The sequence below is a fragment of the Ceratotherium simum genome, chromosome 37 (genome assembly GCF_057802395.1).
Source record: "Ceratotherium simum simum isolate JZ-2026a chromosome 37, ASM5780239v1, whole genome shotgun sequence".
Lineage (NCBI taxonomy): Eukaryota > Metazoa > Chordata > Mammalia > Perissodactyla > Rhinocerotidae > Ceratotherium > Ceratotherium simum.
In genome coordinates, this window is record NC_141936.1 from 25345126 (window position 1) to 25366767 (window position 21642).

General features: G+C 39.1%; 1 protein-coding gene across 6 annotated transcripts in view; it reads left to right on the forward strand.

Moving 5' to 3' along the window:
* The first annotated feature begins 9630 nt into the window (after positions 1 to 9630).
* Positions 9631 to 21642, forward strand: part of IKZF2 (IKAROS family zinc finger 2) — a 161449-nt gene continuing 149437 nt past the window's right edge. For 3 of the 6 annotated variants that reach the window (XM_087424877.1, XM_004427512.3, XM_014785272.2), the window contains exons 1-3: positions 11692 to 11816; positions 13354 to 13402; positions 14212 to 14316. In XM_087424877.1, coding sequence (XP_087281003.1) covers positions 11814 to 11816; positions 13354 to 13402; positions 14212 to 14316 — 157 coding nt within the window. In that variant the 5' untranslated portion in view covers positions 11692 to 11813. Of the gene's footprint in view, positions 9934 to 10340; positions 10564 to 11691; positions 11854 to 13353; positions 13403 to 14211; positions 14317 to 21642 lie in introns of those variants that run through there. The other 3 variants (XM_087424878.1, XM_014785271.2, XM_014785269.2) reach the window with 3 other exon arrangements.

Genomic DNA, 21642 nt, shown 5'->3' on the forward strand with positions numbered 1-21642 from the left:
CTTTTTTTAAAAAAAATCTTCAATTCTAATATAGTTACATGTTATATTGGTCGTTGAAGGTGCATTTTAGCCTATGGCTATCAATAGAGACATAAGAATATTTTGCTTTTAGCAAGACTGTTAATTTCTATTGGCTTTCTGGCATTGCCATCTGACTTGGACTCTAATCATTTCGTCATCAGCTCTCAGTGTACCATGCTTGGCAAAATCTAGGGACTTTGATGACTAAACAAGCCTTCACATGATCCAGAGGGCTTAAGCTGCCTTATTTTCTTACTCCGATTTTGGAGGAGATAGTAGAGTTGAATTGGCACAGAGAAAGCTGAATCTGCCAAAGATCAGAAGAAGGAACACTCAAAACATAAGTGCAAGGGGAAGCAAGTGTTTGGAGGCAGTGGTCCCAATGAGGAGCCATTTTACGGCAATGATCTGCAGGAACCTGGACAATGTTAAACGTTTATAAAGGCCTCTTACTTGAATCTTTCACCTTGTAATACAATAACTGCTGTAATCTCTGGCCATAACGTAAAGACATAAATAATAGTAGGTATATTTAACCTCTGAAGGCATGGCTGTCCATCTGATCCCAGATTAAAGGAGTCAGAAAGTTGACAAGAAGATTGAAATGGAAGATGGATCTCCAGCTGAGGTCAACTCATCTCTTCTCTACTCTCAGTTCAAACACTACTCCCTATCTCGTCTCCTATGATTCAACATCCCACTGCTCCATCTCCTCCCAAACCTTTCTTACTACAGTCCCGAGAACTCTTCTCTCAAGCAAAACAAACACACAAATAAACAAACAGGCAAATCCATCCTACATCCTCTCACTTATTTGGAAAAAAACTTATTTGCTAAACGAAAGCACTCTTTCTTGAGGCCACTACTTTCCTATCAGCTAGGGTGAACATGTAATTTAACAGAGAAAGCAGGACATGTTTAAGAGTAAAAGAGGGCATCATTAATAATTACGTCATGACCACAAGTGTAAATTGCAACTGTTATTGGCAAAGCAGATGATATGGTCACCCTACGTACAGTCCTCGAAAGTGAAGGCCACACATTTTCCTATGATTCACCTAGCTCAGAATTAGAAAATGGGGTCAACATCCCTCATACAATCCAAGGCCTTTTTCTCGGAATATTAACACTTCTGTGTGAAACTCCAGTTCCTCTGAAGCTCCTTTCCTGCTATCTCTTCACTACTCTTCCCCCTCCCTGTTATTTATCATCTTCTCAGGGGTTCACTCTTCAAGACTTCAGCACCTAGTTCAGTATCTCCCTCTATTCTCTAAGACCCAAGATAATCTCCTGATCATCCTGTTACTTTTCTGATAATCCAACCAGGTTATGACTTCTCCGTTTCCATTCTGGATCCTTCCATCTGGTTCTCCATCAGAAGTACCAAATTTCTATTCACAGTCCTCTATACTTTCATATCTCTCACTTGGTATTCCCTCTTACACAAGTTGTTCAACTTCACTGGTATCCGAGGTTTCCCTATTCATCAGTACTATATCTGTTAGCATTCTTCTCTATATAGCTTACTCAACCATCTATTACTTCAATTTCTTTCTTTTAATTAAATTCAACTTCTTTGGTCCAGGGTCTTCCATCTCCTCCCCTGACGAAATTTCTGCAGTGGGTCAATCCTGTGGCTCATTTGTTTTCAAGATGATGCCTGAGCTGTAAGCTCAGCTGTAATTTCAGCATCGAGCATATTGACGGCTTATTTGTAGGCACCAACCTCAAGTGAATCCTCTATTCTCCATCGAGTTTTCCTTGTTTGTTTAGTTAGCCTCTCTGACATTCTTCTTAGTAATTATTTCAAGCTTATTCACTCTTCTTAAACTTTCAATCCAGTCACTTTTCCCTTCACTCTGAGTAAATAACATAGATAGCTTCTTCAAACCCTCCTCAACTTGCCATCACATGAACTAACAAACTTACTTGCATCTGTACCCATCCTCTCTTGCTTCTCTTAAATACAAGAGGGATCTCCTCTTAAGTTAATCATTTCACTTGAGCTCCCAGATCCTTTTTTTTTTAAATAATTTTATTTATTTATTTATTTTCCCCCAAAGCCCCAGTAGATAGTTGTATGTCATAGCTGCACATCCATCTAGTTGCTGTATGTGGGATGCGGCCTCAGCATGGCCAGAGAAGCGGTGCCTTGGTGCGTGCCCAGGATCCGAACACGGGCCACCAGCAGCAGAGCGCGCGCACTTAGCTGCTAAGCCACGGGGCCGGCCCCCCAGATCCTTTTTTTTCCCCTGTCCCCTCAGGGACCTCACTTCACCAATTTTCTTCTATCTTCAATCTCTTTATTGCTATTGACACCTTCTCATCAACATTGAGGCATGCTGGAGTCTTTCTTACTTACAAAACAAAACTTCCCCCAACCCCATATCCTCCTCTAGCTACTAGCCTCTGCCTTTCCTTTTAGAGCTAAACTCATTGAAATTATTGTCTGTGCTCTCAGCCTCTACTCCCTCATTTCTTATTCTTTCTTCAATAACTCTGTTTTCTGCTGTCATCACTACAGGCAGCATCTGTTGCTGTTAATCTCTTCCTTTTTCCTTCTTAGATCTGGTTTTCCTCTCAGATTTCTGTATGGTTCCATTTAGACAGCCTATCTCAAAAAGGCTGATGTCCCTCACAGATCTCCTTAAGTAGGTGGCTTGATTGAGGCTGAATGATCCATTGAAGTTCTAAAGCAGGCAAAAGGAGGAGTCCATGGTATTCTTGAGGGTCAGGGGAGAAGTCTGGCCAGGTGACAAGGGTCATGTGCAGAATGGTGTGACCTTAGGGAGACTCACTGCCCAGGGCCCAGCCCTTAGCCTTGTGGGCTTATAGAAACTCAAGGTCATAGGTGCACAGTTTTTCTTAGAAAGAACAACTAAAAAGGTCTGTATGCATAAGAAACGGCTGTACAAATCCCAGAAACATCACTTATTTATGAAGAAAAACATAATTGTCAAGTATATTCTCTCAGCATAGAAAAATGACAATGAAAGTGAAAATATCACAAAGTTGCTAATGTGGGGCCTGGAATTGATTAAGGAGTTCTGTGCATGATGGACTCTCTAACGGTACCAAGCCTTACAGGCTGCAGGGCCGCCTCCACATCAGGGATGTCTGAAGGCAATATTTCCAAAGACTTGGGAGAGGGGTACCCCTCCCTCATCGTATCAGATTGTGAAGAAAGATGATTCCTGTTTAAATACTTAACTAGTTTTCTGTTAAGCATTCATTCTCTAACATAAATATCAGGAAATCCTACATTATTTTAAAGAATATATTGTGAACATGCCAAATCCCATGTTCATTTTATGTGGTGACTATTTCCTGATGTTTTGGGAAGCTCTTTCAGATTAGGACAGGTTATCCAAAATTCGCTAAAACACAGTTCCCCCAAAGCCATCGACCAGCTTCCTTCATAAACAGTGTCTCTGTTACCAAACAAAAATATTTCTTTTTGTTTCCAGAGAAAAAAAAAACCTGCTATAAGAGAACAAATATTTAACTTCTATAACTATGCAAACTGGAACAGAAAAAAGTAATTAAAATGGTGTAGTTTTACTTCTCTACTTCAGTATTCACTATATTTGTAAATTAAAACTGGGAGAAAAATCCTAACCTCCCAGGCTTCACTTAATGGATCCTAGAAAAATGTTCAAACTGACCTTTACTAAAAACTGAGAGCTGCTCTCTACTAGAAAAAAAGTTTCTTGAAAACCAAAATGTCATTTAAGAATACCATAACCATTTAAAATTACCACATTCACCGCGGAAAGTCAGTCATTCATTCTTTGCACACACAGGCGAAGTCAGTCCAGAAAAGGAAGAGTATGAGGCATATGTTTCTGGGAGCAATGAATCAGAAACTAGCCCCTTGGAAACAAAATGTGCAAATATGCTTGGTGACCCACAATTTGAAGTTAAGTTTCTGTCTATATTTTTGTTACCATTAATTGTTACTCAATTCTTTATAGGGTGGTTATCTTTTAATTCATTCTCAGTGGCTCTCTCATGTCATTCACTTGTTCAAAAGAGCTCAGGGTAGGTATTGATGAATGAATCTGATGAATATCTGATGTTAGAGTATTAGATGTCCAATGGGTCATGTTTCACACATAGATAGACACTGGATTTGGGAGGGCTCTATGCTGACACCACATTCGAATAAGCTTCTAAGAACACTGTGGACATCTGGTTTTCAAGAGGTTCAATTTTGGACAGTATATTACCCAAAGGGCTGGATTTAACTATAGCAAGAGGTCTATCTGATTGATAAATATATTTGGCAGTTTAGGAGACAGTACAGCATGGTGGTTATTACTGGAGACAGTATAGCAAGGTGGTTATTCCTATGGGCTTTTTAAAACCTAAACCATGTCTTTGAGTCCAGCTCTGACACTGTGGCACCCTGGACAAGATAATAACGTCTCCAAGCTTCAGTTTCTTCACGTGAAAAACGGGGCTGTTACCTCTCGTAAAAATGACTGTGGGGATTAAATGAAATAATGCATATCAATGGGCTTACCATGATGCCTGGCACAAAATAAGTGCCTATAATGATGACGATGGTACATGGCAGCTTTCCCAGTCCCACTGATCCTCCAACTTCGTTGAAATCAGTTATAGCACCAATCCAAAGGGCTACAGACTATGCATAAGGATGTATTTCTTGAAAACGGTATACTGCAAAAACACGGTCTTCCAATGAGGTGGTTTCTGGAACCTAGTTTATAGGACTTGTGATGATATCCTTAGTCTACTAAGTGGAAATTTCCCAGGTGTCTAGTTCCCCACCATGACGTCAAGTTTTAAGTACCTTTTTGAAGCCTGAACATAGCTGCTAGGGGGAGAGGTACTGATGGTGTTATTCTCATCTTCATATATCATCTCTTGAGACAGTTCAGAATGCCACACTAACCTCTATATTAAGCTAACCTTTCTCTAAACCACAATCATGAGAATTGGGGGAGGTGACATTTGACTTTACTACCTGTAAATGACCTTTCTTTGATTCATTTCCCTCTTCCACAGCACACTCCCCCTTTCAGAGTCATCAAGCAGGAAATGGCTCCCCATTTCTATCCCTGCAGGGCTTTTAATTCCCTGGGTTGCCACCACCTGGCTATAAAAAGGGGAAAGGTTGAACCCCTGGATTCTTCCCTTCCCTTGCCATTGGCAACGCGGTCCTCTATATTCCTCAGCTTATATAGGATTGTTCAAACATGTGATTAGATGTTGCTGTCCTGCAAAAGAATTTTGGTTTACAGAGTTGAGGCTTTTCACAAACACTGGGCATGTAATTCCACGAGCTTTTCACAGGATTAAAAAAAAAACCAACAACCAGATCATACTCCTGTTGGCACTGATTTAACTACCAAATATTTCCCTAGAGATGCAAGTTGTCATCACTCTGCTTTAGGCTATGGGTATCTCCAGCAGAATCCAACTGTTGGCATTACAGATCTTGAGGCTAGTTTGCTATTTTTACCTCCCGATTCCAAAAGTCAAACAATCATTTTTGGTTTTCCTTCCTATCCCCAGAGGGTGTATATTATCCTGTATCTGAATTCATGTTCGCTAGACAATGTTTTCTTCTGTTACAGTTATCCTCTTTCTATTTGTGAGCTGTGTCTTCAAAAGTTGAATCTTCTTTTTCTTTTCTTGTACTAACACTTTACTGGAGGTTGGTTCCAATAACCTCATCATACTTTCTGTGTTCGACAATTTTAGGGTCTCTTAGAAGAATGTTCTTCCCAATGCCCCTTAGAGTTTGTTTTTGAGCATCAGCTATCTACACTTGACCCAGCTCAAAGTTCCTTCATTTTTGCATTAATGGAGCTAATTTCCTCAAATGCTGAACACATCTGCATTTTAAAGCAACTATGATAGATTTTAATGACATCTTTTAAAATGCATGCTTTCATTTTTATTCAGAAACTTCCCCAGTCCTCACCCCCTTGGCCTAAGTTTGACTCCCACAATTTATAATTCTCCTTTGGGATAGAGATAGCTTATCATGTTCTACATCAAAACTTGCTCTCTAGAAGAAATCGGATATTATTCTACCAAAGTGTGAATTTAAGTCATAATGTTACCTTTTTAGGGACATGGGTATTTGCACAAGAGTCTTATCTCTAATTGCAAAGTGACACTTTTAAGAATTGCTAAAGAAACTATTGTTCAAGGTGGATGGAATGAGAAGACCCTTACCATGTGAGACTTACATGCCACTGGGACAGACCCCAGACTATCAATGCAGTCAGAGAGGCAAAGTTGGGAGGTATGAATATGCCTTACTTATGAACTGGATTTGGTATCTTAGAATGTTCTCTTTGAAACTATGGTTCCATTTATGGCTTCCTTGCTTCTTCATAGTGCCAATCTAGGTCGACAGGAGAAAGTGAGACCATTGTTCCATATCCCACTTAAAAAGAACACCACTTCAAAGACGAGAACAACACCACCTGACAAAAATAAAACAAGTTTTAAAACACTGTGCCTATGTGTGCTCGTGAATCTTAACTTTTTCAGGGATTCAAGTTATTTTAGGGCACCGACTCTGGACTGGGGGATTATATTCTATATCTGGCCCAATAAAGCCATCCAAACAAAAAAATTAACGTGTGGTTTGTTTCCAAAAATTTCTTCTTTGGTATTAGGAAAGTATTGCAATGTTTCAAATTGGACCCTCTTACTCTCTGCTAAAAACAAAACCAAAACTTAAAAACATAGAGTTAATTCATTGAGCAAACAAAAATGCACTTTTATCCAAATTCCTTTAAAGGGTACTAGGCCTTTTAAATCTAAAACAGATAGAATAAACCATCCAAAGAAAATGAAACTAATACTTTATAATGTGCCTTTTAGCCTCACTGCCTTTTGAAAATTTTCTTTTGCTAATTGCAATTCGTGGTTATAAAATTAATTCTGTGTCATTCTTTAGCAGTCAATCTGGTTCATGAATTATCAGGTATTAACATGAAATAATTTGTTTATGAAACAGAAGGGTCACATACATAAATGTATCTTACTGAAAATTATATTTGATATACAATTTTAACCACTTTTACTATTTATACTTATACAATTCATATTATCTACCAAGGCATTCACATTCTTCTCGTGGACCATAAAACAGAGCTGATCTGTTAAAGATATTTGTAACATGACTTACGAGCCAAGATTTGACCAAAATTTTTTTATGGAATTTGAATATATTTTTAATATCCTACCCTTTTTGCCCTGGAAAACAGAGTTTAACACATGGAAGCTAGGTGAGTATGTGATCAGCTCCATGTTCACTCATTCAGTAAATATTTATTGAGCACCAACTCACGCCAAACACTGTGCTGCTTCTGAGAAAACATCTGGTAGCAGGACAGACATAATCTCTGCTCTTAGAAAGATGACATTCTAGTGGGGGAGACAGATTTTCTTTCAAAAACTTCATAAATGAATAAAATATTTACAAATCGTATAATGAAGGAAATGTGTGAGGTGCTAAGATAGGGGTTGGTGCTGGGAAGGTGCAGTTTCAGTAGGATGGGACAGAAAGGATGAGAAAGAACCAGCTATGTGAAAGATGGCGGGGGTGGGGTACATTTTCTCCCCATCTTCTCACCCCCTCCCCAAAGTGAAAATGTAACTCTCCAACCGGATACAGTGGCCAATGACTATGGCATTGCGAGTTCCTGGTGGTACATTTTTATGCATGGTATAACTATATATGTACTGTGTGCAGTGTAGTTATGGCATAGGATGGAAATAAATATATCCTCTAACCACTATAAAAAACTGTCGAGGAAAATTGTGAACAAAGAGAATTACAGTTTATACAAAGGTTCCTTCCCACAAGTGGAATTGTGAGTCAGAGGCGGGACAATTCTACCACAGAGGCTGAAATAGAAGCCCTAGTTTTAGGACGTAAACACAATCCCGACTTCTTTGGGGTGAGTTGAATATACCATGATCTGCAAATGAGAAAGGAATACAGGATGTCAAAAAGAGGGAAAAGTTTCTCAAGTGGTCATGACATCTTTGCAATTCTAAATTTTGGGAGCCACTGCCCCCTTCCCCAATCCCCTATCCTTGGGGAGACAGGGCCAGGGAATGTAGTGTCTGAGCGCTTAGCCACTAGAGGGAGAGAGTGTGCCTCTGGCGATTAGGGAGCCAATGAAAGGAATTCTGAAAAGGATAGGCTTTCAAGGGAGCTAAATTAAGCTCTCATCAGCCAGGGGCAAGGACTATTTCAGTGGTGGTGGCTTGGGGGAACTTGAGGATGATACCTTAAGATTTCACAGTGGATCCTCTTCTACTAAAAAATTAACTTGCTTAAACTATTCAGATATTTCATCTTAATTTTGAATGTTTTAATTCATCCTTTCTAAGGACCTCCATAACTTTGCAGATACTTAAAACACTTAGGCTTAGTTTGTAGGAGGGACTTAATGGCAATTCAGAAAAGTTATTTTACCCTTCATATATTAGGAATTTACATAGTATGAACAACATTCCAACTTTTTAAGATAATTAAAGATCAAAATCTTTGCTAATTTAAGATTAAAATCTTTGCTATCTATGGGATGATTAGAATGATTTGTGGAGTTCCATGTTCAGTTTTTCCCAAATATGGCTTTAGGAAAATCACTTTTATTTAGATAATTGACAGACATTTAAAAAAAGCCCTACTTTACCACTACATAACTCACAGGAACTACAATTTTTGTTAAAATTGTCATCAAGTTGTTGCTAGCCTGAGCCCAAATGATTTGCTCTCCAATGAAAATTGGTTAAACTTGTTTGCAGTATGGCACCAACTACCATTTTCCATAATTTAAAAACGAGCCTACTAGTACAATTGTTGTTTACTAAATACAATGTATAAAATACACTTTTAAAAACTAATTCATTATCAAATTGAAATATAGTATAATACAAGTCATATGGTATCCATTATTTATTGTACATCAATGCGAATGAATTCCTACTACACCCCAAAATCTAAAGAAATTTCCCAGACATATAGAGTGGTGGTTTACAATATAGTTGCTGATTTTACTTTCAATGTATGATTTCTCTTTCTCCAGCAGGAAAAAAAAAAAAAAAAAAAAAACCTCGGCAACTATTTCTGGGATTTTTGAAAGGAGTAGGAGGATGGTGCTCGCTCCTACTCTTTCGGCATCGATTTTCTTCACAATCTGTGATATGGTTTCTCAGAAATGCTGTTTGGCAGTCCTGATAATTTCATGTGTTTTCAAACTTAAGCCACCCAGACTACACAGTTCAGTATTTTCAGCTCCTTTCATTTTCCTTTTCCCTTTAATTATAGAAGTCTCTATTCCCTCTTTTCGCAAATGCGGTCAAGAGAGATGCTAAATGCTACTATTTGTAGAAAGAACATGCATTTGTTTTTCTCCTGACGATCCATAAGTTCCTCCCAAATAAAAAGCTGTAACTCATTGATGGGCGACACCTTACTCCTAACAACTTTTTGGACCCTCCCCGTTCCTTTGACTTTGGTGGATGTGGCACATGCCCTGGGGGGGAGAAAAAGCAAGCAAACACTCTAATTTTAAACTTGCACCGTAAAGCACTTTCCAGATAGTCAGAGTGGAGCTCCATCTCAGACCTGAATTTCCTTCTCAATCCATTCCCGAGGATCCCTCGATCCTGATTCGCGTCCTGGTCCACTGGGTGCCGTTTGCTGAAACTGCACCGCAGGGTGTTCCTGCGAAGCCCGAGTGGGTGGGTCCACGCGCACAGCCGGGCTCCGGCCAGGAGCGATCCCGGAGCCGGGCGGCGGGCGCCCGGTCGCCGGCCTCCCCGCCGCTCCCAGACTGCGAGCGAACTTCGCGCGGCCGAAATGCGCCTCCGCGCGCCGCTGCCATCCTTCCTCCCCGGCCGGCAGAGGAGGTGAGGTTTATGAGGGCTCGGGGAGGGGGTGGGCCGGGGTGGCCGTGGCGCCGCGGGCGGCGGGTTACCTGCTCCCCGGGGCGGGGCGGGGGCGCCGTCGGGGCCCGCGGGGCGAGGGGCGCGCGGGTGGGCGCGGGGAGGGCGCGCGGCGCGGAGCCGCCGGGGCAGCACTTGTCCTGTAATCGATTGCCGAGCGCGCCGAGCGGCCCAGCGCGCAGACACGCGCACACGCGCCCCGGCCGGCCCGCGCGCACACGGACACACGGACACACACGCGCGCGCGCGCGCGCACGCACGGCCGCCCCGGGCCCGCCGCCGCCAGCCCGCCCTCCGCCCTCCGCCCGCGGGCGTCTGCGCGAGCCCGGCCGGCGGGGGAGATGTGCTCGGGCTCCGGCGGATCGGTTTCTCGGGGTTTGACCAGCTGTCCCGGGCTAACCCTGCTCCTCGCTGAAGATGGAGGAAGTAAAAACAGGATTACCCTTAGCTACAGATCCTCTGCCTTAGTTTCCACCACCCACTGCAGTGCACAAACACACGTTAGGCACAGGAGAGGAAGGAACAGAGAGGACACACTAACAGTAAACACAAACAAAAGGGTGATGGCAGTATTTTACTGCAGGCACTGCTGAGGTAAATCTCCGCTTGGCTTTTGCGTGGTGAAGAACAGCTCTTGTCTTATTTGTCTTCTGATTCATAGATTATCTGTAAATATGTGTCTCTGATTTGCAAAGGGGGGGGGGAGTGTTTTCAAAGTTAAGTGTAATTGTGTAGCATCTCGTTTTGCACTGCGATGTGATCAAATGACTTGTTGCTGTTAACCAGTAATAATGGTAATAATAATATAGATGTTTTTCTCTGGGAGGGATGGATTGTGGTTTTGATTAGGGCAATGATTTCTGTAAAGGACGCTCAGGGAATCGGGTTGAAGATGCTCTCCTCTGCTTTAATTTATTGTCCCCTCCTTGTAAGCTGTTTCTGGGATGTTAATCGATTAATCAGTTCTCATCTCTGTGGCTAGCATGGATTTGGACTTGTTTGGCTTTGTTTTAACTTGAATTCCAAGAAAGATTGGGTAGCCTGGAATAAATTGCAGCTGTCCAGAGAGAAGGTAGTATCCAGATCCTGTTGGAATTAAAACAACAACAACAACAAAAACCTGGTATGACACATGTCAAAAGGCAGCAGTTTAATCACTTTGACAGGTTCTAGTATGGGCGAAAGAGATAGAATTAAGATTTATTTTTTTTTTTTTTTTTTTTTTTGCCAAGGGCGAAAAACAGTCCTGTGAAGTTGGCCTAGGTTCCTAGCTGGGTTGTGCCTGACTGTCCCTCCCCTCCTACTCCCCCCCCCCCCAACCTTTTCTTTCAGTTTTCTTGTCTTAGCTTTTGGTCGATTCTTAAGGAACCGGTGGATCAAGTTTTTTCTCTTCTTGTTAATCGCATTGCTGTAGCACTGACTGACCTCTCTCTCTCTCTCTTTTTTTTTCCTCTTTCCTGAAAGTACGTGGTGCCATTCCTGAGTGACTTTTCCTACTAGACCATCCCAAAGGGACGAGGGGGAGGGGTGGAAGGAGGAGGAGGAGGTGGAGGAGGAGGAGGAGGAGAAGGGGGGTGTTCCTTCTCTCTCATTTCTTGGTTTTGTTTATCAGCCGATCTGTTTGCTGGATTTGGGCTCGGAATGACCCACCTGTAAAGTCCTTTCCCTTCCTCCTCGCCTTGAACTCTGCAGGGGGCTTGGCTTGGAGGGGGCAAGGGAGGGAAAGAGAGAAGGGGGAAACACAAAAAACTTCTTTCTTTCTTTCTCCGTTTATCTTCAGCCCGACATTGTCACCTCCTCTTTGAGGGGTTAGAAGAAGCAGAGATCTCCCGACAGAGCTGGAAATGGTGATGAATCTTTTTTAATCAAAGGACAATTTCTTTTGTATGTACATTTCGTTTCTCTTTCTCCTTTGCTTTTTCTTTCTTTCTTGCTCTGAGGGTTAATAACCATTTCATTGATGGGGCAGACTTCTTTGGCTTCTCCCTGACGTTTCTTTCTCTTTAATATGTGTGTTAAATGTGTACATTTTTAAAGAGATAAACTCATTTGTAAAATATCCGAAGAAACTGCTCCCCTTTTAAACTTTACGGATGCCTTTCTTGAAAGCCTTATGTAATCATAATTTGAAAGAATTTGATAACAGTACAGCAGGTTGAAATTTAAGTGCTATGTGTAGTGACTGAGTTGGGAATTTGATCTGATTATTCCATAAAGAAAGAAAGAAAAGTTTTTTGGGGGGTAGGGAGGGTGGTGGTGAAGAAGGGGAGGGGAGGGAGAAGGGAAGTGGTTTTGGAGACAAGAAGTGAAGCTGCCTGTTTTCCAGTAAGTAATGGAGAAATTCCAGGAGCCAGGGCTAAATATACTTGGCGATCAATACAGAAATGGCTCATTGTGAATAATTTAGCTGCTGGTGCAGTGAGAGTTTTGAAACTAAAGGCAAAAAGGAGCAGGGCCAAAGAAAAAAAAATAAGTAAAAATCTCCTCAGGACATGTCAATTTTTTAAACTTTTTCCTTCAAAGAATACAGTTAGCTTATCGATCTTTTCATTATGTGCAATCAAAGCTAGGGGGTGTCATCTCATATAATTTACTTTTTGTTTCTGAGAAGTAAGTGCTTGTTTGGTGTCATTGGTGCATGAAAATAATTCCCCAAACTTTAAAAAAGCAATTCCTTTCCCGACAGCAAAAAGTTGAGGAAATTTTCAAAATCAGAATGTATTAAGTAGGCTTGGCGTTTGTATCCAACCATGGTCTGGCAGGAAATTAAGGTTACACTGAACAGGTGCTTGCACAGAACTTGGGGTAGGCGAAAATGTCAGTACAAGTCCGGGAGTTGGGTAACTGTTGCAGAAACCTTCGAGACACTTGGGTACTAAGTTTTTTGTTTTGTTTTGTTTTCTTATGTTTGTTTGTCCTCCCCCCCTCCCTATTAGAACATGATGAACCGACTGGCAACAATTGTGAATAGAGCTATCTGTATACTAGGGAAGTCCTCTCACTGCAGTGCGATTGTAGGAAGTCGTGAATGGTAAAATACTTAAATCCCAGTTAAAGCTGGCACATTTGAGGTGTCCCCCCCCCCATTTTTTCTCCTTTAAACCAAGTCAATTCTGAATAAAAGAGTCATTCCTTTCTTGCTCCAGCCCATCTCGCAGCACACTTATCTTTCTTCCCCTATCTCCAGCAGGAATCAGATCATTTGCAGAAAGAGTTCTATGACTTGCAAATGAGCACATGCAGTACACTGTAGTATGTTTCTTGGGCACAGGTTGCAGGAACAGCAACATGGGCTAGCTGCTTGCAGCTTCATATGAGTTAAGTATTTAATGGCAGATACTGAAAGGAATCACTGTGTTAAGGATATAATCTTTTGTCTTGCAGCATTGCACTTTGACTATGGAAACAGAGGCTATTGATGGCTATATAACGTGTAAGTATTCATTTTCATTAATTTGTTATTGGTAATAAAATTATATTTGTATTACCTGTATTTTAATGTCTGAATTATAAGTTTTCTGTCATCTTATTTTCTATCTGGTCACCATTTCACCTTTCAATGAGTTTGAGAAAATAACAGCACAGAAGTGAAGTCAGAAGGAAATATAGAAATATACTTACTATTTTAAGGATAATATTTAAATCAGTGGTAGCTTAGCAGATCAACACTTTCTTACTTCATTTTTTTCATTTACTTTAAGTTTAGAATAGTTCAGGTTACATATATGTCTACTAATCTGGGATGTACTAAATATTTACTACTGTGTAACCTAATTTTTCCAACACATAATGTGTAAGAGAATTAGCTTCCTTAAGTTGACATGTTTTTAGCCAACTCTCCTTTCAAACATCAAACTCTCTGAAAGCCAACATTTTGGAAAGTGCTCGTTATAAATACTGTATGCTTAATGATTAAATTAGATGCTAAAAGAAACCTTATTTTTTTTCACTAAAGGATACTTTAGAAATCAACTACCCCAATTCCCCTTGTTTTGCAGTTAAGATTCTTGCGATAATGAAATTTTGTAATTTTTTTTTTATCATGGGCTGGTTGTGGCTTTTCATCATTCCATTCATTGACTGTATTCTAAATGATATTTCCTTATAGTTTCTTTCAAGGGAACAATGTATTCCATTAACATTTCAGGGCTCTGCATGCCACTGCATGTATGAAACAAAGTTGGCAATTAGAATTTATGTGACGATGCACAGAGACCAAAAGATTTTATTTTGTGAACACAGGTGACAATGAGCTTTCACCTGAAAGGGAGCACTCCAATATGGCAATTGACCTCACCTCAAGCACACCCAATGGACAGCACGCCTCACCAAGTCACATGACGAGCAGTAAGTCTTCATTTTATGATTTTTTTTTTTTTTTTCCTATTTCTCTAGCGACAGACTTGAATTTGTTAGGTCTGTGGGGTCCTCTCAGATTGTGGTGTAGTTGCTGCTATAGATTTTGCTAAAGAAAGAACAACACAGATTTATTCCTGTTCATTCTGGTATCATAAAACATGAGTCTGCTTACTAGTCTGAACTATCCCAAGGTGGCATTTGGGAGCTGGTGCTTACCTGTATCAGGTAAGAAATGTTAGGCTTTGCTGGTTATTGTTTTGATTTGCCAGATTTATGACTAGATTTGTTGTTGTTGTTGGATAAAAAATATGGAAACATGTCACTTCCAAAGTACTCTTCACAAAAAAAAAAATGAAATGGTTTTATATTGCTTTGGCACAAAGCTGGTACCATCGGTGGTAGAATTGCGGTGTTACTTGCCTTTTTTTTTTTAACGTGTGAAAGTTTCTCCTTCAAAGCATTGGAAGTGAAGTGTAATTGAAAATTTGTAGAGCTCATTTACATCCATTTCTCTAACAAAGTGAAAGAGGTTTGTTTTAGACTGTCCAGAGAAGAACTGAGAAAATTCAGAAGGATGTTTTGAACTTGCAGAAATAGACAGTTTGGGCTACTGTTTTTGATAAAGAGTTATTCATGGATGGAGTAAACATTGTTTTTGTGTAATAAAAGAGAAACTTACATGCTGTCAGTGACAGAAGACAAAATAGTTTATTAAGAATATGGTTTTTCTCTTAATTATAATGTTTTATCAGTTTAGTTATCAAGTGCAAATGCTCTGTCACTCCTACTCAAACATAATTTGAAATCTTGTGTTTTCGTTATACTTTTGGTATGTGTTATATTCTTATACAGAAAGGACATCTGATTTGTAATGATTTATATATGTAAATATAATTTAATTTAAAAGTTTTCTATTTGGGTGAGATGTGAAGGAATGGCATTTTCTTTCCTTTTTTTTCACAAAGATTTACTAGCTAAAGAAAACTGAATTATCAACTGAATTATGAGCATGTTCTTAAGTTAATTCTGATTAGTCGAGAGAACAAATTTTCCTTTCCACTTCCCTCTCACAGTTCTCAATACTTAAGGTTATTATAAAGCTACTAGCTTTGTAAATAGTAAAGACTTCTGAATTATAAACAGAAGTATATAGAGTACTATTGAATACATTTTGCAGTTCATTAACTTTAATTGATTTTAGCTACTGACTTGAGATTTTGAATGAACTATGTGAAATTTTACTTATTTAAAAGTTTTCTTTCTTTTTATTAATGGGAAGCACTTCCTAGGAAGATTTCGTTCTAGAATCAGTTGTTGAAATTCCTTTATCATGTAGAAAGAAAAATAAATAGTGAGTGGGTGAATGTATATTAAATTATAGTGCTAATCTCTTATGATGTATCTTGTGGCATTAATTTATGTTTTTGCTAGTTGGTATTGATTTGATAAAAGTTACACTACTGTGATGTTGGCAGTACAATTTTTGCATTTAGTATTAGTAGTTCTTTGGTAGAACAGATTTTTATTTCTCAGATAATTTTTGTATAATTTCCTAAAGAGTAAAGATAGATTGATATGCAATTTCTGTTAGCTGAATATTTCGCCATTGGCTTTAGAAACGTTGAATATATGGGGTAGATAATAATGGTTAATCGTAGACTTTTCACTGTCATCTCCTAGCCACTACTAGAATATAAGCAGGGAAAGGCTTGTTAATTGGTTAATTGGCTCCTTTATTTGTGAATTTGATCCTGGTTTTGCAAATACTCATTTGAAAAAGGCAGTTCACCCATTTATTTTAAATAAACAGTGCAGAGCGTAGGCATGATCAATTTGAACAAATAAGAACTGTGCTTTTGACGTTTGAACTTTTCTCACCTAACAGCAGTAAAATTATGTTGGGTAAAGAGTTTTTTTTTTTTTAAACCTACTAGCCCGTGGCAATTCCATGTTAGTCTAGTTTTTGGCTAAGCTGCACGTGTTTTCGCGTTCTTTTCCAAAGAGTCGCAGGTTAAATGTTTTGGCTCTCACTTCAGAGCTGTCTGTTGCATCCTTTATGTAGCCTCCATTTACAGTATCTAGGTTACCCACTTAGGTGTTAGATGGAGAAGATACCCATTTTTCCTTTCTGTTAGATCTAGGAGAATATCAACATTTTAGATTGCCAAAGCAAACAGTGCAGAGAGGGACTCTTGTCTATTAATTAGAACAAGACACCTAGAATCGGTCACTCAGATGTTTTTCTGGGACTTGGAATAATTTTTGTGTGTATGTGACCTGTCAAATCACATGTTTCTGAGATCACTGGTTTTCCTAAATCCTTTTATATGCCTTGTTGACTTGATTAAATGAAAATAACTTATTTATTTTCTGCATTTTTTTAATATCTTTAAATGTACTTCCTGAAGGGCTGTTGCTTTCCAAAACAGAATTGCAATTTTGATTGAAAGTATTAAAGCCAAAAGTAAATGTGAAAACCTTTATGATTGAATAAGATAGCCTCCAGTGTCAGCAAGGAGAGGACAGAAGTATATGTATAAGAAGGAAAAAGTTATTTTAAAACAGTTTAGAAAAGAATAAAAGAAATAAAACCTTTGATTTTTATAAAATAATTAACATTCTGGCAGTCAAGTGTCAATAAGAGGTGATAGCCCACTAATTTTGGCTTTAGGAAAGGGGTCAGTGTTGCTAAAAGCTCCTAGTCATTTGTTTAGGTTATCTGATGACTATTCTAAGATGAAGGGTATCTGTACAACTTGCTGCCAGCTATTGTATAAAAAATAATGACAGCAGCTTTCATTATTTGACAGTACTAGAAGGGAGCATAAGCGACTTGGGAATAACTGAAAATGTTATAATGCCTGACAGTTTTGGTTTGAAAATTCAGCATGTAAGATAATCTTAAAAAGAAGTAAGAGGTATTAGTGATCGTAACATTTTATAGTGACTACTTCCTATGTTTTAGAATGAGTTTTCTTGGAGAATAGACTTTTTCTTGTGGAATAAGGATCTCTTTGATGAGCAGATGGGCATTGTCGCCTGAGATCGTTAGTGTATATATTGAGTCTGCTGACAATCTTCGGTGTCAGGGATGACAGTATATGCCTTGATGGCTACTGGAAATACACAATGTTAAGTGATTTTAAAAGTAGAATCTAGAAGTTAGGAATCTGAGAACAGACAACTCAGACAGAACAATATAAAAATAATCCATATTGTCTTTTGGCCCATCAGATGAGACTTCGTGGTTCCTTCTGTTTCTGGGTTAGCTCATTTCCGATTCTTGCATAGACACTTCAGTATTGGTTTCAAACTGCTCTATACATGCTGCTGACTATTTTGAAAAAATTTTGAAGTTCAAAAACTTGTGATTAATATTATTTTTCTTACCTCCTATTTTTATAATACCAGTAAGTGTGTTTTCCTTCGAGATAGTTAAGTGGTATGAAAATACATTGTGACACAAACTTTGTTTCTATTACTTTAAAACCTTTACATGGATCAACTTCATAGTCAATGCTATTTATCAGTCGGTGTGATGGCCAGGTGGCATGTGTGGAATTGGAAGTAGTAATTCTAGTTTTACAAGACTCTGACCAATAATCAGGTCAGGGAATCTAGTTTATTCTTTTCAGAGTGCTTCACATTCATTTTTTTTCTTGGCTAGTTTCCATTTTTAGAACCTAGTGAAGCAGAAGCATATTATGATTTTCATTTTTCATGTGTGGAAATGGAGGCTTCAAGACATCAGTTGACCTCTTAGGTCCCTTAGCAGAAGGATGAAGTTGTCTGGATTGGGACATAAAACTGTGATATTACTTTGTGGGTTAGTTAGATTACTTAACTGATACCTCTCTATAATGTGAATATTTCGGGGTGTCCACCGCATCCACTGCTGACCCAGGTCTTAGTGACAAAAACAGTATGACAGAGGTAGAACAGGGTTATTATGAGGGTGGAGTGATCTCGGATGATCTCATTAAGCAGATACTCAAAAATAGAGCTTATGTTGTGGACTCACCAGCTTCCTGAGCTGTCTCCTTTGGCTTAGTTTGGCAGTCACCCTTGGTTAGATTTCTATAGGATACACCCAAATATCACACCAGATGGGCTGGATGTAAAAACTCACTCTGTTTTGAATGGTAGTACTTAGGTTTGTGTGTATATCCAACATACCTTACATTTGGTTTTTACTTGTTAGGAAATTAAAAAAAAAGTGTTTGATTTGATTTCCTTACAGCTATCGGAGGTAAATGTCATGGCTATGTAGCAAAGGAAAAAAAGGAACTAAAGCAAGTGTATATATGTAGGGAATTAATATCAAAAATGCTGTAATTTTGAGCCAGTTGTGATGGCCTCGTGGTTCAAGTTCGGCGTGCTCCGTTTCGGTGGCCCCGGTTCTGTTCCCAGTCGCGGAACCACCCTACCCCTCTGTGAGTAGCCATGCTGTAGTGGCAGCTCACATAGAAGAAGTAGAAGGACCTACAATTAGAATATACAACTATGTACTGGAACTTTGGGGAGAAAAAAAAAAGAGAGGAAGATTGGCAACAGATGTTAGCTCAGGGCAAATCTTGCTCAGCAAAAAAAAAAAAGGGCTGTAATTTTTTCTTTGCACCTTATTCCCACCCTTACATCCTTTTAGGCTGCTTCGAAGTAAGAATAAAGATCTGTCTTCAAGAAACAAAACAACTTACTATAGAATTGTTATCCTTATTGTCTCTATCTTTATCCAAATCTTTATCTTCCCCACTGGAAGTACTTCATTTTTTTTAATGTAACGTGATTAGTTAGGTTCTACTGGGAGTCTTCCTTCAAGTCCTAATGAATTGAGATCTCTGAGTTCCATGCTCTTCTCTCCTAACTTTGAATATTGATCTATTTTGATATTCCGATGTTCTGAAAGATCGATACCAGGGTCACAGTCCTAAATTGTGGTAGAATATGTTGTTTTTCTTTGCTTTTTTCCTTTGTATCTATTTATATCAAATATATTTATTGATCTGATAGTATTCTCCTTTTGTGAATTAATCAAGACTCAGAATATCTCTGCTTTGAAGTAGGTACAGAGTATTTAGGAACTATTTCCCTCACTATAAATGTTTAATCACCACTGCAGCAGGAGAGGAAGGGGGGCATAATTTATTGAGTGTATGTAGGATGCCCAGCACCAAGCTAGATGCATCCATATTATTTCCCTTAGTCTCCACAACAGCTCTGTGAGGTAAGTAGTCACTCTGTTTTATAATACGGAAAACTGAGGCTCAGAAGCAGTAGATTGTCAGTGGTTAAAAATATGGGCTTTGTTGTTATACAGGCCTGTGTTAGAATACCTTGTTTGTCACTAGTCTGTTGTGTGACCTTAGGCATGTTACTTCACATCTCTGAGCTCCAGTTCCCTTATCTGTAGAATGGGGATAAGCAATACCTACCTCAGTGGGCTGTCCTGAGTTTAAATGAGGCAATACATGTAAAATACTTAGCACAGATCTTGGCACATGTTGAGATCCAATAAATAATGATTGTTGCCATCACTCAGCAGTCAAGTTACTTTTTCATCGAACCATGACTCATAAGGAAAAGGGTTTGTTTTTAAATCCAGATCTGTTTGAAATTCAAGTCTTTTGTTCTTTCCTTTTTACTACATAGGTCCAGGGAACAGAGATAGGAATTTCTAATAATTTAGGGTAAAGAAATTGAAGCAAAATCCCTCTATTGTTTAAAGATCTATGAAGATTTTGATTAAGAAAGAAGTAGCGTTTGTCTATATGTTAGAAGTTTGTTTTATTGGATTTCAGTGTTCTTGAGTACAGTTTTATGTTTTTGGTTTTATGTAAAGAAAGTCATTGCTTACCGCTAGTGTTCCAAAGACACTGGTCATTAAGAGTGGAAAAAGGAAAAGTTCTCTTAATAAAGTCACCTATCCATGTCTAGAATCAATTCTTTCTTAGAAAAATCTACGTCTACAATTTCATCTTATGTGATGCTTCCGGTAGTACCATACATTCAGATTTGACGATACCCAACCAGGTCTGATTGTTGCTAATTGTGCATTTTGGGGGTAATAGTTTAGGTATTTTAAATTTGAAGTAAGCTTAAAATATAGTTATTACTTATAGGCATCTGACATGTTGCTCTGTTGTTCTAGTTGATTAATTCAACAATATTTATAGACTACCTTTTATGTGCCAAAGGTAGATAGTACACCATCCTTGTCCTCTAGGATCTCACTCTAGTTTGAAAGACAGACATCTAAACAGGGCATTCGACTCTGGTGAGCTCAGTGTCCTGATTGTTATGGAGAGTGGGGGGGTGATACTAGTTGGGAAGACTTCCTAGAGGGAGAGGCTGCTTGAGTTGAGACTTGTTAAATGAATAGGATTTAGGAAAGAAGTAAGAAGGTTTTCTTCAGTAAATGAAGCACCCACAATGAGGCTGAGAAACAACGTGAGATGTTCTGGGAAATACAAGCAGATTGGTGTTTCTGGAGTGTGAAGTTGGAGTCTAGGAATTCGTGGCCAGAAATGACTCTGGAGAATTAATCAGGGTAAGATGATGGAATATCATGTAGAAGAGGAAACTTGGATTTCATTTTCAAGGGAGCCAAGGGTTTAACAAGGCAGATGACTGCAGTCTTTTGATGTGGATCACACTGGCTGCAATGTGGGGAAAAAGAGTGTGGATGGGGACCAGTCTGGAGGCAGGGGCATCTTTAACAGGCAGCTTCAATGAGTAAGTGAGAAGTCGTGAGAGCTAGTGGTAGTGGGGATAAAAAGGAAGAGGATTTGGGAAAATCTTAATACCTTAAAGTGGACAGGACTTGGGTGGTAGGGTTAAGGAGAGGAAGAAGTTCGTGATGATGATCCCTGGATTATTGGATAGATGGCGGTAGGTTCCATCAGGGAAGACAGGAAATGCTGGAGCAGGTTTCCAGGAAAAGATTTAGTTCAGTTCAGTTCTGGATACGGAGAGTTTGAAGCACCTGTGGCATTTGGGAGAGGCTAGTAATCAGGCAGGTGGATAGATTAGACCAAAGTGTGAATTTTCCTAATGAGTGAAATCTAATATGTAGCTTGTGGCTTGGTTACTTTGCTCCTGTTTTCCTTTAACAGTAGTTTAGTATCTCTTAAAAATTCTTCCCTAAGTAACTCTCAGCATTTGATCAGTGACCTTATTTCCCCAATTGCCCCATTAAATCAAAATTCTATATTGAAATGTGTGAGCACATGTTTTAATGAACTCTCTTTGATTCATAGAGTCCTTTTATGCTAGTCTCAGAAGTTGGATTAGTTGATACGATTGACTCACTGATTT